We start from the raw sequence: 25,067 nt of genomic DNA, 5'->3' as shown, positions 1-25,067 counted from the left end.
TGAGATAGTAGCAAGTACCTTCTCTTTTTATTCTTTTAATTTGAAGGTTGAGGGAAGCATATTTCTACTTGTACGTGGCTCCTTGGTACTACATCACAGAGCATGCATATCTACCAATCCTTTGGGCCAGGACAGGGTTTCACTTGAAGTGCTTTTGAGACTTCAGCCACATCTTGCTTTCTATTTTTCTTTTCCTTTTTTGACTTTTTTTCCCTTTTGGTCCTTTTGGGGGGGGCGGGGAGTGTTGTCCACCATCTTGAGACATGGGAAAGAGCTATTATATAATTCTTTAACATTTTAAAAATAATCTCTGATTTCCAGGTCATCAAACCTCATTATCTGTGTATTTGCCATTTTACAATAGGAATTCAGCATAATTTATACTTAAATTTGCCTACATCTACAGTTTTTTATTGTATGTCTTTTTGGAATTTATAAATTAGTATCTCATTGAGACACAACCAGGTCTGCTGCTTTGCTTATTGGCTATTAATAGTAACAGTTAGGGCAGCTAGGTGGCACAGTGGATAGAGCACTGGTCCTGGATTCAGGAGGACCTGAGTTCAAATCTGACCTCAGACACTTGACACTTACTAGCTGTGTGATCCTCGGCAAGTCACTTAACCCCAGGTGCCTCACAAAAAAAAGTAGTAACAGTTTACATTTAAATAGTGCTTTACAAAACAAACAAATAACAAAAATAAATAAATAGTGCTTTGTAGTTTTTCAAATATTTTCATCACAAAAATTTTGTGGAGTGGTAATGAAAATATTATGATCCACTTTCATATATAAGGACACTGAGATTTGCCCATTATCACACCAGCAGTAAGTTCCTGAAACAAGAATTGTACCCTCATCTTCTGACCTCAAATTCAGTGTTATACCATGCTGCCAACAGATAGATTACTTAAGAGTGGAGTTAGATGAGCTACAAATTATTGCTGTTACTGTGTGCTTTTAGATAGTTCTCTAAATTGTACCTATCTGACCACAGTAGAAAATAACTCATGTCTGTCTGTTGATTTGAGAAAAAAAAACTTATCTGGTAAGGTTTACAACTGAGTTTACACCTAAGTTACAACTGAGTTACCTAGTTTACCACTGTGATTTTACAGGTGATGAAGCTAACTCTTGGGGAATTTACGTTTCTTACCCAATATCACATAATTAGCAAGCATCAGCTAGAACTGGAACCTAGGTCATCAGTTTCAAGTCCCATAATTCTGGATTCCATATCATTGCCTCTTTGTTACCAAGATTAGCAGAATCTCTTTCCCTAAATCAAAGGGATGAAATGGACATTAAATAATTAGTGTTTCGTACTTAGAGAACCAGGCTTTATGAATGTATGATTGTAGTTGATTATTCTCCTTTGTTCTCAAAGAGGACCAAAATGACATCACTGTATTGGAGTCAAGATATAGTGTGTCTGACTGTGGCTGATAAGATCAATATGAGCTCAGAAAGCTCTACCACAGGTTGGGCATAAATAGACCATATGAACATTTGGTGTGGAGTAATGGGTATTTAAACAGATAAGAGGAATCACAATCCTAGAACAAAGTTTAGGGCTTTATTATTGACTTCTTAATGACTTTTATGAGGACATATGTATTCTCTACCATTTAAAATGCATTAAATTATGCACTACATTAATGGTGAGCTTTTAAGTTAGATGGCAGGTTAATGGTCAAAGCTGGTGTTTAATTTCAATATTTGTGTCTTACTCAATTTGTATAATTGGCAATTTGCCTTAATCCATCTTTGTCCTTCCTTCTGTTTCTCAACCAAATTTTCCACTTTTTTGCCTCATTCTTTTATATTCCATATTTATCTGAACTTGTTGGGTACCTTTAATTCATTTCCATTCACCATCTGTTAAGTTCCTACTTTGTGGAGACATGGTGCTCTAGATGTTACAATCAGCAAACCTGATTTGGAAGATTTCTTGACTGCTCTGCCCTCTCTAATCTCTCCTTCACTGGGATGCCAAATTAATCTTCCTAAAGCACCAGTTTGATCATATCAGCCACTGTTAAAACACCTTTAATGGTTTCCCATTGCTTTTTACTATAAAATGTGAACTCCTTAGCCTGACATTTGTGGCTCAACAATCTAGTTCAACGTGCTTGTCCAGATTACCTCTGCAGTTCTCCCTCAAAGGCATTCTGCATTACAAATGAACAAGACTGCTAGTTGAATCTGATTCCATCCCACCATCTCCCAGCACTGAGAATTCCTATAGACAATGCCTTGGGCCTAGAACACACTTTCATGAATCTTCCTCATTTGAAATATTTTCCTTTCTTCAAACCCAAGTGGAACAACTTCTCCTTTTCTGCTTTCCTTCTTCCTCCTCTCTTTGTACTTCTCTCTCTGTCTCTCTCATCTCTCTTTCTTTTCATATCTCTGTCTCTCTGTCTGTCTCTGTCTCTGTCTTTCATCAATAAACCAATAAGCATTAAATAAGCCCTTAGTATGTCAGACACCATAGTAATTACTAAGATGCAAAGAAAGGCAAAGGCCGGCTCACCCTTAAGAGCTTGTCTTCTAATGGGGGTATCAACACAGATAGATATGGCACATATATGATACATACAAAGCAGGGGACCTTTGAAAGGAAGGCTATAGCTGGTGAGGACTCAAGGAAAGGTCACCTGCAGTAGGCCCTTGAGCTGAATCTTGAATGATGCCAAGAATTCTTAGAAGTGGAGGTGAAATGACATTTCAGGCTTCAGAGTAGCCAGTGCACATGTACTGTGCACATGAGAGATGGCTATGATTTTTGCTTTCACATTTATTTTTATACTTCTGTTGTAGGAACTGACTGTTGTAGGAACTGTTTTTGTTGTTTCAAAAGCATTTTAAAAGTGAAAATCTTTTATGATATTTAAGAGACATAAAAAGAAAAGCTAAGATTAACTTTTTAATTAGATGTGATGATTAGAAGCTCTTTATTACAGCCCTTACCCTTTAATTATCAAAAGCATGTTGATGATTTCTCTTCACTTAGCACCCACTGAAATGTTTGCAAAATGAAATTGTTACTGACTGAAGGGACATCAGCAAAGCACGGTCGTGATAAAGGGCATTATGAGCTTTGACTCTTCTATGTTGGGGAAATGTTGGCAGATGAGAAGTTCATTGCTACAAGGGAGTAAGACCATTTCAATTCTGCTGATGACTTGTATCCAGGTCAAAGTTCATCTTAAAACTTAACTGAAAAATTTCAACCCTGTGAAAAGGTTTTAGATTACACTAGTAATTTTCCTCTTCTGTAAAATGGAGGCAAAGGGGGCAGTAATTATATTAGTCCTCCCAAACTCTTGGAAACACTGTGCAGTAGAATTGTGCTGACAGAGGAGGTTGAATTCCCAATTTCATTCCTTATACTATCTGACCCTGGACAAGACCTTTATCATTGCTGGGTGGCAGTTTCCTTGTAAGTAAAATGATGTAATGTAAAATAGCCTCTGACAACCAAAGCCCAACTCCTGGCCTTCTCTTGGTGGAACTGTTTCCACTAACAGGAGAAGGGGCCAAGGTGAGTCATTGGTGACTTAAAACCAGTGGCTTTGGGCAGGTGGGGCTCCTTAGCCTTGGCAGGCAACACACCTAGGGGAAGGAAACCCTGATTTTAAACCTCTGCTGCCTTGCGGATATACCCATATATGGGAAAGGCTTTGGGAGTTAACCCCGAGGAAAAATCAGGAGTCAGAGTCCCTTAGGCAATTGGATGTTGGACATCACATCCCTCTGGCAACTCCTGGGGTGGCACTGGTGCCAAACTGTATTGACTCTGCCTCTCCTTTGGATCCATCAATGTCGTGAAGAGGGAAAACCTGCTACATGGGCAACAGCTTGTTTTCCAATTGATCGGCCCAGGCCAGCACCCTGGAGAGGACACTCCAGCTACACCTCATGGGCTAGATACAACACAGGATACAGCAATTACCGGTTATAAGTCACTCAGGAGCTGCGGCTCCTGTATCGGATTGCACAGCCACACTGTGGCCTGTGGCTCTTCAAGGCACTGATCCATGGTCGTCCTTGACTGGTGGAGGTCTACTAAAATGAGGGAGTTGTTCAAAATGACTTTTGAGATTGCTTCCAGATCTAGATGTGTCAATGTAAGCAGCATTTCTTGAATGTGTTCCTTCTACATCACTATTGAAAATGTTCCACTTCCTTCAAAGGATTCCAGCTCCTCCACAATACTTTCCCTGATTCCTCTAATCAAAACTGATTAATCCCTTCTCAAGTTGTTTAAAAGCACCCTTTTTTTCTTACTCAAAACATACTATCCTATAGCATTTATATTTCTTATTGAGAGAAATAACTATTTCTGCCTCATAATTATAATCAATTATTGAATTAGGACCAAGATTTTTTCAGAAGTCTGTAGATTGTTCTGTTTCTGAAGGACATTGATGATAATGATATTGAATTAACTTTTTTCCTCAACCTCATTCAGACACAGGTCTGGGTAAGGATAAATTCTTTGATTAGATTTCGCAAAGGTGGGTGATTTAGAGTAAATGACCTTAATCAAAGTTACATTCCCTCATTCCCTCATTTGAATAAGTCCAACTCTCATTGTAATATTCACTCTTCTCATTAACAGTTAACCAATCGGAGCTGATTGCCACCCTCCAGAACACCCACTCTTCTAAGGGCATATTAACTGTGAGCCAACTGCCATCATTCATCATTGGCATTCAAAACTGTCACTGACCCATTTTATTGGTAATATATGAGCATTATTAATAAATTGATTAATTACCTAGAAAGGAGGTCTCTCAAACTTTTTAAATGTCACATTATATTTATGGGCCTGTAAACTACTGGGTAGCAGGACCTTTTTCCTTGTCCTTTTCCTTCCTTGTATGTCTAAAACTTAGCAGAGGGCTTTACCCATAACAGGTCCTTAATAAATGTGTGTGGGATTGGATTTAAATTACTTGTTTGTTTAAGTCAGATAGCACTTGTCATGGCTTGCTATGGCTGTGAACAAATAACAAAAATACTAGAAATAAGTTACTTATGGTCATATGTTGTTGTTTGTCCTTCATTCTCTAAGAAGACCATGACATCAGAGTGATGTCATGACCTGCAGTGTATTGGATTAAAGTGAGGTTGGTTTCTTTGTACAAGTCCACCCTCACTCTCTCCTCCAGAGCCATCTGAGTCCAGTGGCAAGATATATAGATAGTGTAACGATTGGAATAACGCCACCTGCTGGATACTTACTGTAGAAGAGTTCTGCCCATGAAGGGAAGGTCTTTGAGGGCAAGACCAGGAGTCAGGAAGTGACGCGGGCTAGTGGGAGGAGGAAGGAAGAGACTGGCGCTCAGTCTCGCGCTCTTTCCTCTGGACTCTGGCGGAGAAGGGAGCTAGAAATGTGCTCTCCCTTTAATAGATAGGAATCTAGGCCTTTTTCTCTCTCTTTACCAAATTCTTATTCTCCTTAATAAATGCTTAAAAGTCTAACTCTTGCTAAAGCTTATAATTTATTGGCGACCACTCATTAGATATTTTAGACAGTTTAGCTAGAATTTTAACCCTTAACAATAGATAGATAGATAGATAGATAGATAGATAGATAGATAGATAGATAGATAGATGTAGATATAGATATAGATATGAGTACAACTGGATTTGGCCCCAGATGTTTAATGGAATTAGGGTTAAATGACTTGCCCAAAGTCACAGAGCTAGTGAGTCTCTGAGGTCAGATTTGAACTCAGATCCTCCCAACTTCAGGACCAATGATCTATCCACTATACCATCTGGCTTCCCCAAGAACAACAATTCTATAAGGAAAGTAGTAGAAGCATTTTTACCCACATTTAATGGATGAGAAAAGTGAGACTATTACACTGGATACCTGGGACATAGATACACATACAAAAATATTACATGCATACACACACACACACACACACACACACCTCAGAGGAGGCAAATGCAAATATTGGTCTTGACCATTTACTAACTGTGTAACCTTGGACAAGTCACCTAACTTGTATGAACTTCTATAAAATGGGATAGTTGGACTAAATTTCCTCAAAGATACCTTCCATCTCTACATCTAGAATCTTAATAAATATATATTTCATGCTACCTCTGTCAACATCTTTGTCTAAGGTATATATATATATATTTGCTAAAGAGGGTGAATCAAGCACCACTGAGCCAGTGATGTGTTAACACTCATCAATGTGGAAACTCTTTAAATAAAGATATTTGCTGTTAAGTCATTTCAGTTGTGTCGGACTTTTGCTGAGCCCACTTGGGGTTTTCTTGGCAAAGATATAGAAATAGTTTGGAATTCATTTCTCTAGCTCATTTTACATATGAAGAAACTGAGGAAATAGGGTTAAGTGACTTGTTCAGGATTGCATAGCTAGTAATTATGTGAGGCCATATTTGAACTCAGATCTTCCTGACTCCAGACCCAGCATTCCATCCACTGCAGCCCCTCGATTCTCCAAACTAAAAATATACCGATTGTATTTGTCTGTTGTTTGCAAAGAGAAAAATGCATGAGAAAATTTGTTAAGGGAATGTTTTGGAATATAACTGTAGAAAAGAAAGCATGAGAGAAGAAGGAAAATAGACTTAGGTGATTAGGTTGAGGAGACTTTTAACTGGGGTTATAGCATAAAAGAGAAAAATGCTATTTTATTTCATGGGGTAATGGAAGAGTAGATGAAATCTCTGATTATCTGCATCTGAGACTAAATTATAACTCTTACTCACTAGGTAAAGAGGCAAGATACTTTGATGCTTTGCCTATCTGGGCCTCAATTTCTTCAGCTGTAAGATTGATGAACTAGTGTATGTACAATAATTAATATTCTATGATTCTTTTGCCCCCTAATTGAAATTCTAGTCATTCCTTATAGCATCAAGTCTTAATTGGGGCCAGGCAGAGTAGATGGATGCTTGTGTGATTTTAATTCCTAAAAGCTTCTGGGAATGCCTCTCCAATCACAAAATAACTTTGCCTTTGATGCCTGAATTTCCACCATTATTACCCTATTCCTTAGTTATGCTTTACCCTCTTGTTAAACTCTCTTTTTCCCTTTCCTCACACCCCTAGGTCTTTCAAATTAAGTCAAAAGTTTTCCATTTTGTTAGTCATCCTGTTTTTTTTTTACATACTGTGTTCTCCTTTAGGTGAATCCTTGAAAAAGGGAACCATGTTTTTGCTTTTATTTGTATTCCCAGTGCTTAGCATAGTGCCAGCCACATGAGATACCATTAAGAAGTGCTTATTGATTGCCTGAGCTACAATACACTAGATAAAGTTTTCTTTGAGCATCATTGGCCAAGTCTGCCTCTTCTGTGTAAGCCTACAAGTCTCCCAAAGCAGGTGCAAAAGAATGCAACAAGGAGATTGGATTAGATGATTGCTGAAGTGTCTTTGTCTCCAAATTCTACCATTTACCTGAAAGGCAAATTTCAACTCAATAGAATAATCTTTCTAGCAATTAGAACCTTCCAACAATGGAGCTGATTACCTTGTTGAACATTAAGTTCTCTTTCCCTGAAGGTCCTTAGGCAATGCTAGAATAACCATTTGTCAAACCATTTGTTGTGGAAGGGATTCATGCATTAGGGAGAGGGTTTTAATAGATAACTTCTGAGCAACCCTCAGATCCAATACTTTTATGGGTCTGAGTTCATTGTTTTAGATATTAAAGTATGCAAGGACTATTTTTCTGCCATGAATACTTTTCTGTATTCACGATTTTCTGTATAGCTCCTGGAAAAAATGTACAGTGTAGAACACGGGAAGCCAAATTGACCTGAGCCTGTAACATAAGACACAAAGTATATTTTACACTCACTGAAGCTTCTAACTAGTCTTCAGGGAGAATAGCAAATAAATTGTGCCAGAGCGGATAGCCTAGTAATAATAAGGGCAGCAGCAATTAGAGTATCCATCAGAGAGAGTGCCTGAAATAAGGTGCAAAAAGCATCATTTCTAGATCATATAATAAAATGTCAAGAGACCTGATGAGTGATTATTTAACCATGGTCTTTGTATGTAGCTGCCTCATCAGATTGTTACAACAGCATTAACAGTAATAAACTATATGACTCTGAATTGCTGTCATTTGTGCTTTTGTATATTTTATCTATATCTGTACATGCATGTGCAGTGTGACATGGCTGACCTCAAAAGCTAATTCAATCCTAGAATGCATTCAGAGGAATACTAGATAGAATGAGGCAGATGATCTCCCCATGTATCATTCATGGAACATTGTGCCAATTTCACAGTTCCCCTTTTTAGAAAGGGATGCTGACAAAAACTGGAACTTGCCCAGAAGAAGAAAACCAGGATTGTAATGGCTCTAAATCATGGCACAGGAGAAACAGCTGAAGGAAGTGGAATCAGGAGGTACATAACCATTTTCTTTGAAAACTTGCAGGTCTGTAATAGCAGAATTAGATTTCTCTTTGTGGAGGTAAACACACTTAAAGAAGGCAAATTTAGGCTCAATACAAAGAAGAACTTCCTACCAGTTAAATTTGTACAAAAGTGCAATGGGTTGCCTCATGAGATAGTGGGTATCTTGTCTCTGAATGAGTCATTTCACAAATAAAGTATTGTAAAGGGCATTGCTGAATCAAGTAGAGACTGAGCTCGATGACCTAGCTGGTAGGGAAAAGTGAAGGGAATTTGGAATCCCAGTTCCATAGTGTTACCTCTTCAAAAATCCTTAAAGGTGATCCAGTATATCCCCCTCCACCATTTTAGAGAAGAAAAAAGAGGAGGAAAATTATTTGATCAAGGTCATATGGGCAGTAGTAGACCTGGAATTCCAATCCAAGTTCTTACACTCCATATCTGACACTTAAAGAACCCTAGTGTGAGCCATAGTGTTCTACCACCTCAAACAAATTCAACTCTTTCAGCCTTAGTTTCCTTTTCTATAGAATGAGGTTACTACTATTGTCACATCCCTACTGAAAACTTTGTTCTAGGGAAAGTACTTCATGGATAGGAAGCATTAAATAAATGTGACCTACTATTTTACCTGGACAGGTAGGCAGCCCAGGGCTTAGAATACCAGGCCTGGAATCAGGAAGACTCATCTACATGAATTCAAATCTGGCCTCCATCACTTACTGGCTGTGTGACCTTGGGCAAGTCACTTAATCCTGTTTGCCTCAGTTTCCTCATCTGTAAAATGAGCTGGAGAAGGAAATGGCAAACCACTCCAGTATTTTTGCCAAGAAAACTATAAATGGAATCTCCCAGAGTCTGACATGATTGAAACAACTGAACATATATACAGTCTCTCTGTGTCAAAGCCTTAAACACACTCCAATACACACCTACTGTATAAGTATGTCTGGGTGTCTCTGTTTCATCTTAAAACTCTGCTCACTGTCCCCAGGCTCCTCAATGTCTTCTATTCTGACTTGCTATCCAAATCTTTGGCTAGGAAAAATTCTCACATCTCTCCTCCTCCTACCCCTTCTCCCCCACACACTTATGGTATGTGCAGTATTGACAGACCAGCATGCAGACGGCTAGAACATGGATGGCCCTGCTTTTCACAAGTGTGGGAATAAAAATCCTTCCCAATGACAACATCTGTCTCATGCCCAGTTATCCCCTGAAAGAAATGCTCTGATTAACTTTTTCAGTCCTAAGATAGCAGTTTGTGTAGCAGATCTAATTAAGAAGTTTATGTAACAGATCTGCAGTCCCTTTTTTTTTTCCCCTTTCCACTGGGTTGTTTGAGCTCAGTTAGAGTGGTACCAGCCTTCACCATGGACCGGCCAAAGGCTTCCCATGCTGTGGACTATCAGTATTTGTGGGATACTATTGCTTCCTTAAAAAAATGTGAGCAAGCTATGCAACATGCATTTATACCGGTAAGGAAAATATTACTTTTTTAAACGCCTGCTAAGAATTTGGTTGTTTTTTGTTTCTTTGTTTCTTGCTTTACTTTGAAATCTAGGCTTTCTTTTGCTTTTGAAATCTAGAAAAGTGATCTATGTTTCAGACATCTAAGGATATGACAAATCTTTGGGGTATTTGTTTTGGGAAAGGGTTCTGGGAGGATTTTAGTTCTAGCATTTTTCGGAGCATCTGTCAGGGATAAAAAGTTGATAGTGACATCAGGCAGTCAGAGCTGAGTGATTTACCTTTTGGAAATCCATTTCTCCTTTTGGAGGAGAGGAGTTTCTGATATTGATCTCAAGCAAGTATTTATGGCATTCATTCCAGATCTTTGAAATCCATTTTAATAGGCAACCACTCAGTGAGAACCCAAAAGTTGAATAAACTCAATTATATCCTCCCTGTGTCATGCATGCATTGCAAAAAGTTGTGGACCCAGAGTAAGATATACAAGTTGTTAGTATGAGTTCTACTGTTTACCAATCTGAGGTAAATCACTGAAGTTTCTGCTCCATTCAGTCCTTCTCTGACCCTCTATGATATCTCCCTAGTTTGTTTTTCTTTTGGGGTGCAAAGCAGTGACAATGCTGTGATGTCTATAATCTTGTTGTAGGGATAAGTGGTCTTATGTGTTTTTTTGTTGCTGTTGTTGTTTGTTTTTTTTTTTTTTGTTTGGTTGGTTGGTTGGTTTTTTTGGTTTTGGTTTTTTTTATAGATCATTTAAAGGAGCAAATCATGATTTATTTTGTCAGGCTGTTATTTTCTGGGTGTCTTTAGAAGACTTCCCTCTGGAATAGTGAGAGTGATTGCATTTTGATAAGGGAGATAAGGTAATTGGAGAAGGGCTTATTAATTGCTTTAATCAGCCTGCTCTCTAACTCATATTAAAGACACTATAATTGAGAAAGTCTAATAGGAAGAGGAAACTTTCTTTTAAAAAAAGTTCCTACGAAGATCTATTTTATCACTAAAACAGCCATTATTTTAGACACCTAAACCCAGGAGAGTCACTTTTGTCAGAAGTTGAAAGAAATCAGCTTTGAAGCTCTCATTGTTTTGATGCTTGCTGTTGGAAGCCAAAGAGCTTTCCTCTGTGATTTGGGAACCACCTCAATGTATCAAAGAGGGCTGTGCAGGTTGAACTTCCTCTAATTGATTCCCAGGTTTTCTAGCTGGATCTCTGTAAATCAACTTTGACAGCTGCAAGCTGAAAAGCTGTGTGATGTTTGTACCATCGCTTGGGGGGAAAAAAAGTTAACTGTGAGACAGACGCTCTCCTGATCGTATTCAGTAGTAATTGTGCCATTCGGAGCTGGAGAGTATGCTTCCTCTCAGCCTTTTTCTGTTGCACATACCCTTGTTAACTTACTGCCGTTAGCCTCCTGCTGGATCCTTTATTACAAGACTCTTGGGAATAGAAACAGGGATGGGTATGAAGCCCCCTCTTACAATGACCCCCTGCCCCATGCAATGATCACATGCAGTCCTGGCTTCTTTTAGTCATTGTCATTGTTGTTCCCTTTCTAGATTTCATGACCCCCACAGAATTACTTGTGTCCCAAACTTGAGAGAGGTGACCAAAGTGATCTTGGTCAAAATGACAGCCCTTCTCTGAGAGAAGTGCCTTGGCACCTTCACCCCAACAGAAGATATTTCAAGATGCTTCCTTTTTCCACTCCTATAACTGTACACTGTGTGTCAGTCTCCTACATCTTTTTGATTCCAAATCTTCTCATTACAAGATTAAGGCAGTGCTGGGAAAGAAGCATAGGACATATGAAATACCACTGGCCTAGAAATCTGAAAACCTGAAACTTGGTCTCCACTCTGCCTTTAATAATCCATTTGTCTTGCAAAAAGGTACGTAGGATCATAGGTCCTGTAGTTTAAAAAAAACCTTAGAGTTCATCATGTGTCCCAAAATTCATTTTATAAATGATAAAACGGAAGTTCATATTTACCTCTCTAGAGTTGTTTCCCTATATTGAACTTGACAGAGTTAAACTATGGCAGGGGTGCTTAACTTGGGATGCCCAGAACTCCAAGTAATTATTTGATGAACCTAAGTGATGGAGAAAATAATTAAAACTAATATATAGGTGAAATTTAATATTTACTTAAATTATCTAAAAATATATTTCTAGGAAGGGAATCCATATAGCATCTGACTAAAGTTGAGCATTTCCTTCAAATATGTAAAACTGTGATTCTTAGAAGATGCCCATAGGCTTTACTGGACTGCCAAAAGAATCTATGACAAGTACAAAATGGGGTTAGGGAGACCTGGGATAGACAATCACCATAGACATTTCCAACATGGAAATTCAATGATGCTCCCTGCCCCACTTAATAGTATTTTATTTTTTCCCATCCCATGTAAAGATCGATGTCAACCTTCATTTTTATAAGATTTTGAGTCTATTCAGTGATTATATGAATTTGTTATCTTCTTATATGGGTTGTATTTTATATAAGTTATTTAGTTTTTATAATCACCAGTTTTTAGATTAATTCTTTTTAACCAAGCCCTCATTCAGTTGTCTAGGTAGATACCTTTTATTGCTAATTCTCTGCGCTGTTTTGTTCTCAGAAGGGCCCTGCTTTAGAGGGTTTTTGCCATATATATGAGGTACATTCTGACCTACTTGTGTCTTTGACTTCTCATAGTGCATTAATGACTCTCATAAAACATATTCTGCCATGTCATGTTGGGCTATATCAAGGGAAAGGGGAGGAAAGATAGGGACACAGTTAAGGTTCCCTTTAATGAATTCTTTCCCTGTTACATGACAAATTGTCTTGGCCACAAATATTCATGCAATTTTCCCACTAAATTATGATCATCAAATCATAGAAGTGGTCTGATAACCTAGATGACCTTCTTAGGGACTTTGGGACTCCTGGGCATGCACAAGAGAGCATGTGTGCTCACCTCCCTGCCAATACACATATTCAGTATGCAAATAATCCGAGATGCTTTTATGGAGGCTCTTCAGTCCTCTAGACTGATAACCCCAAGGTCATGGTGAATCCCACCTCATCCAGACATGTATCCCAGTAATATGAAGTCATAAACTATTGCTACCCACTGCCACCTGGATGGTACCCTTTGTGAAAATATCCTCAGCGATGAATAAATAGGAAAACAATGAAGTGGGTTACTGTGACCTTTAAAAGGGTCAGATACAGACTCAATTCTAATCTTACCTAAAAGTGAACCATGGCAGCATGCTATCTTTATTGTCTTTATTAACTGGCTTTGCCAGAGACAGATAATTTGCCTTGTAGACTAGTGAGTTTCCCTTCCCTGGAGGTCTTCAAGAGATAGCTGGATGTTGCAGAAGTAATTTCTATTTAAGAATGGTTTAGCAAGATGGTCCTTTGAACCCTGACTAGTCTTCACCTCTAACACACTAAGAAGTTTCAGCTGCCTGAGATGATCAATAATTGAATCAATAAGCATTTATTAATCAATTATTAGGTACCCAGAAGAGGCAGCTAGGTGGCAAAGTAGATAGAATAATTGGCCTGGAGTCAGGAAGACTCATCTTCTGAAGTTCAAATCTGACCTCAGACACTTTACTAACTGTGTGACCCTGGGCAAGTCACTTAACCTTGTTTGCTTCAGTTTCCTCATTGGTATAATGAGCAGGAGAAGGAAATGTCACACTACTCCAATATCTTTGCCTAGTAAACCCCAAATGGGATGCGTGAACAACAAATATACCCAGCATTGTGCTGATATATACTGATTTAGAGTTTGAAGGAACATTAGAGGTCATGTTTGCCAATCCTCTAATTTTATAGATGAAGGTCCACACACTTTAATTGAGTTGCTCATGATCATGAGTAGAAAGTGGATATTGAAGCTAGGCCCCTTACTTCAGTCCCAACTATGACATAGGAAGAATGGCCAATGAGAAGTCCAAGAAGTGGTGCTCAAGTGGTGCCCACTACAGTGGGAAGGAGATGCTTAGACAATGGATGACAGGAGAATCCCCATGGAGCAGCCTTTGGTGAACACAAGGCCACAGTAGTGATCAGTAGAATGAGTTTTCCTTGCATGAGGTTGTCCCTCTGTGTACTCATGCAGGCCATAACCCAATTCTGAAATGTAGTCCTTTTTATCTTTCCCTGGTGATATTCTTGTCTTCTTTCTTCAGGTGCCACCTCCATGAAGCCTCCCCTGTTTTCCCCACTTCAGTATTCCCATCTCATTTATCTTATGGATCACACCTCTGTGCTTTTCCTATTCTATCTTGTTTTATATGTATTAGTCTAGGTCTTATCTGAGGGAAGGGATTATGCCAATTTTTATCTTCTATGCCACTGCCTAGCACAGTGTCTTATACATAGGACTTAATAAATTCTTGTAAACTAAATCAGTTTCAAAGAAAATTTAAGTGGCTATCATGTGCACAGCACTGTGTTGGGGGAGATACAAAATGTTCACAGGAAGAAGAATCCTTTGTGGCTGAGGTAGTGTGTTCCTCAATTTAGGATCAACTTGAGCAGTTTTAATGAACAGAGCAGGAATGATAAAGAATAATAAAGTTAAAAGAAACAGAAAAGATCATAGGATCTTAGATCTAGACCTGGAAAGGATTCTGGAGGCCATCTAAGCCAACTTCCTTATTTTACAGATGAGGAGCTGAGGTACAGAGGCTAAGTGCTTCTGAAAAGTCACACAGATAGTAACTCATATAGGTGGCATTTGAACAGCAGTGCCATTCAGTAGAACCATCTGACTTAATAAATGAGGATACTGAGGTTGGGGGAGGTAAGTGACTTTCCCAAGGTCAAATGAATAGCCATCCAAGATTGAATTTAGAACCTAGTAATCTCACTCCAGAGCCAATGCTTTTTCCAGGATGGTATTTCCCCCGATGTATGTGGGTCCTTCAAACGCTACAGTGGATTCTGAAAAGGAAAAGGGCGATTTATGGTAATCGAATTTCTGCTTGAGTGTGGCTGAGAGAGTGTCAGGACTTAGCATGAGCTTAACAGCCAAGTCTATAACTAGGGAAGAGTTAAAAGAGCTTTGCCACAGGGCAGTAGGATTGCAGGGTGGCAAATTGAGCCCAATACGCTCAGTCCTTCAGCTGCCTTAAAAAGGGAGCTTAGTACCTGATTTGTCAAGAATACTAAGTAAAAAACCAGAATGCTGCCAGGTGAGCTCACACATAGCCGGCTCCCACTGGAGCTATTTGCCAATGTCTCAGTCTACTTCTTCAGCTGAGAGTGTTTTTGTGTCATTTGCCTCGGTGCAGATTGTGCTATTTGCAGAAATCTTTGCAAGTGAGAACTCTGCCCAAAGCCCTCAGTATGCCAGAACTCATTCATGGGCTGCCTGGAAGGAATAAGATGGGCAGGGTGGCATAGTAGAAAGGGCAGTGGATTCCAGGGTCTAGGGGACCAGAAGTGGAATCCTGGTTCCATCTCTTTCTAGCTGAGTGGGAAATAGGTAGCTAAAGTCAGTGGATGAGGGTTTGATTTGAGGTCAGGAATCTCTTAAGTACAAATCAGGCTCAGATATTTACTAGCTACAGAACCCTGGATGAATCACTTAACACAAGCTTGTCTCAGTGTCATTATCTGTAAAATGGGGATAATAGTGTTGGTGTCAAATTCAAATAGAAACAAGGCCACTGAACCATATATTAGGATCCCTGAAGGCCATGGATGGACTTAATAAAAACATAATAACATTATCTATCTTCAGGGGCAGCTAGATGGCACAGTGGATAAAGCACCATCCCTGCATTCAGGAGGACCTGAGTTCAAATCTGGCCTCAGACACTAGACACATACTAGCTCTGAGACCCTGGGCAAGTCACTTAACTCTCATTGCCCTGCAAACCAAAAGAAAACAAAGCAAACAAAGAAAAAATATCTATCTTCTAACGGTTTTTATTATTTTGTTAAATATTTCCCATTTTCTTTTGAATCTGGTTCCTTCTTCATTCAAGAATGTTGTAGCATATATATATATATATATATATATATATATATATATATATATATACATATATACATACATACATGTGTGTGTGTGTGTGTGTGTGTGTGTGTGTGTGTGTGTATCAAACTGCTACCATCTCAGGGAGTGGGGAGGAGAGAGGAGGGAGAGAATTTGGAATTCAAAATTTTTTAAAAATGTTAAAAATTGTTTTACATGTAATTGGGAAAAATAAAATATTATTAATAAAAAAGATTTATGAAGAAAAAAAAGAACATTCTTGTTTATGCTAGTCCCTCACCCCTGCTTGACATCTCTAATAATAGCACTGATCTACCCACGTTATTGTGAGGATAAAATGGAAAAATATTTCTAAGGTTCTTTGCAAAATTCAAACTTGATGATTAGTAACAGTAATGATGACAATGATAACTCTTATACATTGTTTCCTATGTTCCAGGCCCTGTACTGAGTTTTTTATAATTACTACCATATTTTATTCTCACAATAACCCTAGGAGGTAGGTGCTATTATTGTCCCCATTTTACAGATGAGGAAACTGAGGCAAACAGAGGTTAAATGACTTGCCCAGGTTCACACAGCTAACAGGTATCTGAAGCCAGCTTTGAACTTAGGTCTTCCTGTCTCCAGGACCAGAGTTTTCTCTACTGTGCCATGTATATAAGTGCTAATTATTATATTATCACTATAATAATTATTATCATTACTTCAACTCTGAAAGACTCAGTCTCCTCATTTGTAAGAGAATAATATTTGCGTCCACCCCTTTACCAGGTTATTGAGAACAATTCCTTCATAAAGCCCCAAAGGCTATATAACAGGGGGTACTTATTCATGTATCCTGCTGTATCAGTCCCCTCTCAGGTACCTGTAGGTGTATTTATGTGTTGTTTCTCCTAATCAATACGTGTAGATGGTGACAGGTTGATAGACTGAAAGGGCCATTTCTCAGTTCTCTAGAGTAGAAAACTACTTCAAGTGAAACTGTATTAAAGTCCAGAAGTTATTGATTATGTGCAGTGAGGAAGAGGAAAAGTGTTAGTAATAGGTCATTGAAATTCACAGATAATCCTGCACATTTACTTTAGCCAGTAGTTTTTCCTTCACCTCAAAACAAACCATTTACCAAATAGATGGGGGAAAAAAAGCAAAATCACAAAGTTATTCCTTCGAGTTTCTCCTTAACTCCCTTGCTCTTCTCTGTGATGTAATGCAAAGACCAGTAGACCTAGAGTCAGAGGATTTGAGTAGTAATTCTTTATCTACTTGTTAGCTGTGTGACTTTGGCCAAGTAACTTAGCCTATTGTAGCCTCAGTTTCTGCCTCTGTAAAATGTGGGTGATGATGATGATTCTACTTTTCTAATATGGTTGGTATAAGGATCACATGAGATTGCACACAGTATACTTTGCATTTCTAGTCCCAGCCCACCTGCTTCCTTTCAGAATATAGAAAGACTCTAAATTAATTCATACTTTTATAAACGACAATTTAACTTGTTTTTCAAAATTTTTTAGTTTGTCACTATAAAATTGAGAAAGGATGGAAACAAGTATTTATGAAGCATCTATCATATACCAGACATTGAGTTAAGGAGTAGTGAGGTGGTATAGTGGATAGAACACCCACTCTGGAGTGGAGAGGACCTAAGTTCAAATCCATTCTCAGACACTTACTAGCTGTATAACCCTGGGTAAATCACTTAATCCCGTTTGCCTCTGTTCTTCATTTGTAAAATGAACTGGAAAAGGAAATAGCAAACCACTCCAGTATCTTTGCCAAGAAAACCCTAATTGTGGTCACAGAGAGTCAGATATGACTGAAAAATGATTCAATAAATTATACTAAACACTTTATAATTATCTCATTCAACCCTCATAACAAACCTGAGAGGTAGGTTCTATGATTATCCCCATTTAACAGTCAGAGAAATTGAGGCAGACGGAGGTTAAGTAACTTGCCCAGGGTCATACAGTTAATAATTGTCTGAAGTTGGATGTGAATGCAGGTCTTCCTGTCTCCAGGCCCATTCTCTAGCCACTGTACCACCTAGAAATGAGTAGGGACTAGAGCTATGATTTCATTGATTTAGAAAGGTCTTAATGAGAAAAATCCCTCTACACATGTAGGTTGGCAGCTTTTCTTTGTAGTGAAAGGTTAAGCCACTTGCCTCGAGTATCTAACGGCCAGTATATGTTAGAGATGGGGCTTGATCAGAGGTCTTCTGGTCCTAATGCCGTCTCTCCCTTCCTTAAGAGAGGGGCAGCACCCTTGCTCACTTCACTTTGAGCTCATTTCATTCTCCTCGCTTCTCTGCATCCTTGCCACCAGCTTTCTCACTTTTCCACTTTCTATCCTCCTTTATATTGTCTTTTCCTCTTAAAATGAAAGCTCCTTGTAGTCAGGAATTGTCGTTTGCCCATAATTGTATGCCCAGATTAAATTACTCAATTGAACTAATACCTGATAAAATGGGGTTGACTGATAGCCCTCTCAAAGATATTTTTGTTATAACAAAAGGAGCTTATTAGACTGTAATAGTAGTTCTTAAGCTGGGATCCCTAGATCCTGTTATATGGAAAGCTTTCTGGACATCTCTGAACTTGGGGGGGCATGAAATACACTTTTATTTCTATATAATTAGTTTTCTTTGTAATGTTTATTTTATGTATTTAAAGATGTTAGTCTGAGAAGGGGTCCATCAGCTATGGTGAACAACCAAAGAGATCTACGATAGAAAAAAGGTCAAAACTTCTGAAAGGAATAACTAAACTGTGAAATTTTAGGGCTTTTTTTTTTACATTTGTGAACCCATCTATACCATTTAGCCCCATGCCATTAAACTTTTCAAAGATATAAGTAGTATCTCAGGGAAGCTGAGGTTTTAGGAGCAAACTCACTCAGTAGAACCTAGCAAACACGAATTGCCAGGGCTAAGGTTTGCATAGCATTGAGCAATAAGCAGCTCTCCTGGCTAAATATTTAAGTTATCACAGCTGTGGAATGTTCCCCACAGCTGGGAGAGGAATCTATCACTAGCTAGATATTTTTGGCAGGAAGTTGAAACATTCAACAACAATGATGATCATTAAGGGCCACCTGTGTGCCAGGGAGAATTGTAGACAATGGGCATTCAAAGAGAAACATGAACATGCCCCTCCCCTCAAGAAGCTTACACTCTACCAAGGATTTGGCTACAGTGATCAAAGCAGAGACTTGCAATGACAAAAACCTTTGATGAAGTCAACAAATCTGGGAAGAGTGATACCATGTACATCTACAAAAGTCAGTGAGGGTCCCATATTTGTTTATAGAATCTTAACATAATCCAGGCCTAGAAAATGCACATGGAACAGCCAATTCATAAAGATCATTTGAAAGAGCAGTAAGTTCCATTGACTTTGTTTGGGCATTTGTGTATATTTTCATGTGTGTTGAGGCTGAATTACCCATGAGGATTTTCATAGTCCCTATTTACTGTTGCAGCCTGATTTGGTCAGATCCTGTGCCTCCCTGCCTGATCTGTTTATTTCATGCTCTACAGAGAGAATTTTGTCCTTCACTCTTGGTGCATTCAGCTGTTTTTGTTAATGTTTTTGTCCTTGGGTTATTAATGAATCCTCATTTTTTACCAAGTCTTCTTTTTGCTGCTCTTTGCCCATAGCCACATCTGAGAAAGGCTCAAATTCTGATAGAAATCCAATTTCCAATAACTTTTATTCTGCACAGTCCATTATTTCAAGCAAATATTTATAGATGATGGAGATGTTGTATTCAGTACATTTTGTAACTGTACTTTTTGAAACCACTGGTTTGCTCCAGTGTTCTTTTCCTTTATGATTGAGAGGACACTCAGGGGAATCAGGCATCCATTCCCTCTACCCTCTGCCTTCTTCCTTGAACTTAGAAAAGAAAAAAAAATGATAGGGATATATAATATTTATTCAAATATTTCAAGCACTATTGTAAATGAGGATATAGATTTACTCTTGGAGAACAGAAGTAGTAGGCATAATGCATAGAACTTACAGTGAAACATTTTTTGGTTCAGTTTATTTAAGACCTCACTCAAAATGAGAGGGTATATAGATAGCGAATGTCATTGCCTTGCAGGTCAGTGAGCTCCCCAACACTGGAAATGTTTAAAGAGATGACCACCTATATCAAAGAAATTTAAAGAATTCTTGAATGGGATGCAAGGTGGGCCTAAATAACTAGGCCCTCCTGCGGGCCTTTGCAATTCTCAGATTTAGGATTGTAGCTGGGGAGAACCTGAATTCTAGTCCCACAGATTCTGGAAACCAAAGGCAACAGGCAAAACAATCCGTGCCCTCAAGGAGATTATTTTCTATTGGGGAAAACAATAGGTACACAGATGAACAATTACAAAATGAATATAAAATGATCTGGGAACAAGGGAATGCTAACAACTAAAAGAAATCAAAGAAATCCCCTTGTGGAAAATTACATTTGATATGAGACTTGCAGGGAGTTAAGGCTTCTAAGAAAAAGGAAGGAACATTTTAGACAGGAGGAGTCCATGTAAATGCATGGTGGTAGGAGACCAAGACCTGTTTATTGAAAACAACTAATAGGCTAGTTTGGTTAGGACATAGAGGATGTGAGGGAAATCATGTAAAATAAGACTGGGAAAGAAAACCAGATAGGAACCTGACCATGACAAGTTTTAATTGCCAAACATAGGTTTTTTAATTGAGCTTACAAACCATAAGGAGCTACTCAAGCTTTGTACACAGAGAAATAATATGGTAAGTCTTGTGATTTAAGAATATCACATTGTTATTTATATAAATAATGGATTGGAGAGGGGAAAAAAACTAGAGGCAAAGAGCTCAATGGGAAGGTTATTGCCGTAGTTCTGGTGAAATGTAATAGGGATCTATATGAAGATGATAGGAGTGTCAGTGAAGAAAGGGAGATGGGTGTTTACACATGCATATTTTGTTGTTATGGCTGTTCAGTTGTTTTGACTTATGTCCAGCTCTTCATGACCCCATTTGGCATTTTCTTGGCAAAGATACCAGAGTGGTTTGCCATTTCCTTCTCCAGCTTATTTCAGAGATGAGGAAATTGAAGTAAACAAGGTGAAGTGACTTGCTCAGAGTCACACAACTAGTAGTTGTCTGAGAGCAGATTTGAACTAGGTCTTCCTGACTCCAGGCCCAGCACACTTTATACTGTACCATCTAGCTGTACACAACTACAGATTGGTTGGGATGATCGCTACTGATGCAATGGGAGTGTGTGTGTGTGTGGGGGGGATCCTAAATGAAGATTTAGGAAATATAGGTTTTAGTCCTGGCTCTTCCACTGGTAATCCCTGTGACCTTTGGAAAATCATGCAAGTTATCGCTGGGCCTAAGAGTGGTATTGTGGTTTTATCTGGAACCCCTTTTAAAACTGTATTTCCTTTGACCTGTTTAATGTGCCACTGTTGGTGGGGGAGGGGAGAAGGAGGTAGCCTGTCATAGAGGAAAGAGCAGAACATTAAGAAATCAGGAAGGGCAGCTAGGTGGCGCAGTGGATAAAACACCAGCCCTGGATTCAAGAGTACCTGAGTTCAAATGTGGCCTCAAACATTTGACACTTACTAGCTGTGTGACCTTGGGCAAGTCACTTAGCCCCCATTGCCCCGCAAAAAAAAAAAAAAAGGAGAAGAAGAAGAAAAGAAAAAGAAAAAGAAATCAGGAGATGTCCTATTCAATCCCATTTCAAAATTTTGTAACTCTAAGACCTCGGATGTCACTTAGCCTTAGCTTTATAAGCTGTAAAAGGGGAATAATAGTGCTTGAATAACCTTCCTTGAAAGGGTAGTAGGGAAGAAGGCTCTTTATAAACGCACACTAGAAATGTGAGTTACTGTCACAGTAATAATAATAATAATAATACCTACCTCCTGGGGTTGTTGTGAGGATCAAATGAGAAAATAATTTTAAAGTAATTAGCATAGTACCTAGCACATATGTATTATGTAAATGTTAGTAATAAAAATAATTTATATTTACAAAGAAATATTATATATAGATATCTATATCTGTATATGTATATGTATAAATACATAAGTGTGTGTATTTGTGTGTGTGTGTGTGTGTGTGTGTGTGTGTGTGTGTGTAGAGAAAAAGAGAGAATCTCATTTGATCAATAAAACAACCGGTGAAAATACGTGGTATTATTAACCCTATTTTATAGATAGAGAAACTGAGGCTGAAAATTTAAGTGACTGGCCAAAGGTCATACAGTTGATAAATATCTGAGACAGGTCTTGAACTCAGACCTTCCTTCCTGTATACAAGTCTGCCTCCCTAGCTGTCTTTAGGTTAGAAAGAATACACTTGTTACTTGTTTGTTGATGAGCCAGAAATTAGGCCTAGTTAAAAAAGAAAGAAGGATTCAGCACATCAAACATCCCTAACTGCATCTGTGAGTTTGCTGCTTCCAGTGATAAAGAGCAGTCTGGAAAACTGAGAGCAATGCTTGATGTGGAAGCTAGAAGATGACCTGGGTACACATCCCACATTTAATGCTTGATAGCCTCAGGTTCCTTATTGGTAAATTAGGGACACTGATATCCGTGGTATTTCACTTGAGAGTCAGATCTGGAGTCAGGAAGTGCTTGATTTAAATCTTGCTACTGATAGATCTTGTCTGTGTGACATTGATTGAGGCCTATAACTTCTCAGTTTCCTGGGCAACAGAAGAAAATTTGCAAAGCAGGTGCCAAGCCAATTTGTTAGAATTTCCTAAGGTCAACGAGGTGGCACAGTGAATATAGCACTAGGCCTGGAGTCAGGAATACTCCTCATCCTGGGTTCAAATCCAGCCTCAGACACTAGCTCTGTGATCCTGGGCAAGTCACTTAACCCTGTTAGCCCCAGTGTCCTCATCTGTAAAATGAGCTGGAGCAGGAAATGGCAAAACACTCTGGCATGTTTGCTAAGAAAAAAACTCCAAATGGGATCAAGAAGAGTCAGACATGACTGAAAAATAATTGAACAACAAAGAGTTTCATACATAAACAAAATCTTCTGGCCAGATCAAAACTAAAACCAGCCAAACAAAATATAAAAGGATCTAGTTCACAGAGTTTTTGTGGTTCAAATGAAATCATGTCTACAAAATGTTTTGTCAGATCTATAAATGACAAATGAATAGAAGGAGTACTACCTCCCATCTTATCATTAGATGATTTCAAGAGCTGTTGAAACAAAAAAACATTACTTGGTTGTTGACACCTTGGTGACAAACTTAGCTGAACGAGGCTGGTCCTTAGATAATAGCTTGGAAACTGGGCAATGGGCAGCAGCTGATGTCATTTGCAGGTGGAACCTGTCAGAATTTGAATCCCAGTGTCAGAGGCTTCAAGAATTCAGGGTCGCTTTCTCTGCCCCCACCTCCCCCTGACAGGATGACAAAGGATTGCCTGAACTGATGCTAATCTTTTTATTATCATACTATATTTAGTTGAAATTGCAAGGGGAATAGGGACAAGCAATATGTAATTAAATGGACTCTAATTTGGCTCAGGATCCCCAGGCTAGTGGCCTCTTCACCTCCTCCAGAAAGTCATTAGGCTTTAATGACTATAAGTAATCCAAATCTCAATGCTTGATGCTGGTTGCCATAAAGCATCTATGGATGCACTGTAAAGGCTAGTGTCAGAGTGGGAAATGGAGAATGTCTAGCTTATACTCATTGGAAATGGGGCCATGCCATAAATCACCAACACCTTCATTTCTGGTGCTTTTTAGGCATCTTGTTGAGGGATGCTCTTCAAGTAACTGGCTGTCTAAATGCTAGTTCATTTCAGAAAAGTTTCTTGCTGAAGTTGTACTGTGGTCCCTATCCTTTCTGCCTTGGAAAATGCTCATTTTTAAAGACCCAGCTCATATTCTACACAGTGTGCAACATCTTCCACAGTTTCGACAGCCTATTGATAAATGCCTGCTGCACTTGGAGTTCATACCACCCAAAGCAACACTTGATTACGTTGTCTATATTTTCCCCCTCTGATTATAATACTAGTGCTTCAACACTTAAATAATCTAACGTTACCTGTATAAAAACCATTACTATTGATAAATTTAAATGAAAAAGCATTATTAAGCACCTACTAGGCATCAGACTCTGGGAATACTATAACCAAAGGGAAACACTCCCTGACCTTGGGGAGCATATATTTGACTGGGGAAAAATATTCATGCAGAGTAGTAGATGTAAAATATATGCAAGTAAAGTATTTTGGAGAGTGGAAAGGCATTTCTTTGTGGAAGGTGAATCAGAAAAGGCCTCATAGAAAAGATGGAACTTAAACTGAACTTCTAAAGGACTAGGAAACCCTTCAAGTAATCGATGAGTTATGATAGCCCAAAGAGTTCATTACCTGGTGATGAGCCTTCAAGTGAGGAACTTATCTGAAATAGATAATAATTTTACATGAAAGAAAGTGGGCTATGGGGAAAAGAGAAAAGGCTTTGGAGTCCAGAAGATATGAGTTCAAGTTTTCCCTCTAACATTACTTGGGCACATCACATGGTACCCTCAGGAAACTCTCTAAGACTATGTTTAATTAGTTTTGGTGGAGAGGTTTTCTACTCTGGAAGTTCTTCATGTAGTCAAAGTCACTGCTCTCCGTAACCCACCACCTCACCAAAACAAACAAACAAACAAAAAAAAAAAAAACCACCAACAATATCTCAACAAAAACAAATAAAATACTAAAGAAATATAAAATACATTCCATGTCAAAGGGGACATCTTAGCCATCTTCATCCTTGGAGAATTGCCACGTGCAAGAGAGATGAAGCCAGATGTAGTTAGTTTGGCTTTAGACTGCAGAAGGAAGAAAAGATGGAAATTTCAGAAGTCATTCAGACAATAAGCATTTATTAAGCACATACTATTTTTTCAGGTACTGTGCTAAGTGACCAGGGATGTGAAGAGATACAAAAAATAGGGAGGCCATCATAATAGACTTAATATATTTAAATATATTATCATCATAATTAATAATTAGCATTTACATAGCAATTTAAGTTTTGCAAAGTGCTTTGCATATATTATCTCATTTGGTGCTCACAACAACCCTGTGACATATGTGCTATTGTTATCCCCATCTTACAGCTGAGAAAACTGAGG

At 38.6% G+C, this 25,067-nt stretch overlaps 1 protein-coding gene across 11 annotated transcripts in view; it reads left to right on the top strand.

Annotated features, from left to right (window-relative positions):
• Positions 1–25,067, top strand: part of DLG2 (discs large MAGUK scaffold protein 2) — a 2,692,860-nt gene that overhangs the window by 1,641,504 nt on the left and 1,026,289 nt on the right. Inside the window, exon 1 of one of the 11 annotated variants that reach the window (XM_043992742.1) lies at positions 9,564–9,903. The exons of the other annotated variants lie outside the window; for them this stretch is intronic. Coding sequence (XP_043848677.1) covers positions 9,799–9,903 — 105 coding nt within the window. The 5' untranslated portion in view covers positions 9,564–9,798. Of the gene's footprint in view, positions 1–9,563; positions 9,904–25,067 lie in introns of those variants that run through there. 11 annotated transcript variants of the gene reach the window in all.

The sequence above is a fragment of the Dromiciops gliroides genome, chromosome 3 (assembly GCF_019393635.1).
Source record: "Dromiciops gliroides isolate mDroGli1 chromosome 3, mDroGli1.pri, whole genome shotgun sequence".
Lineage (NCBI taxonomy): Eukaryota > Metazoa > Chordata > Mammalia > Microbiotheria > Microbiotheriidae > Dromiciops > Dromiciops gliroides.
This window is presented reverse-complemented; position numbering and strand designations above follow the sequence as displayed.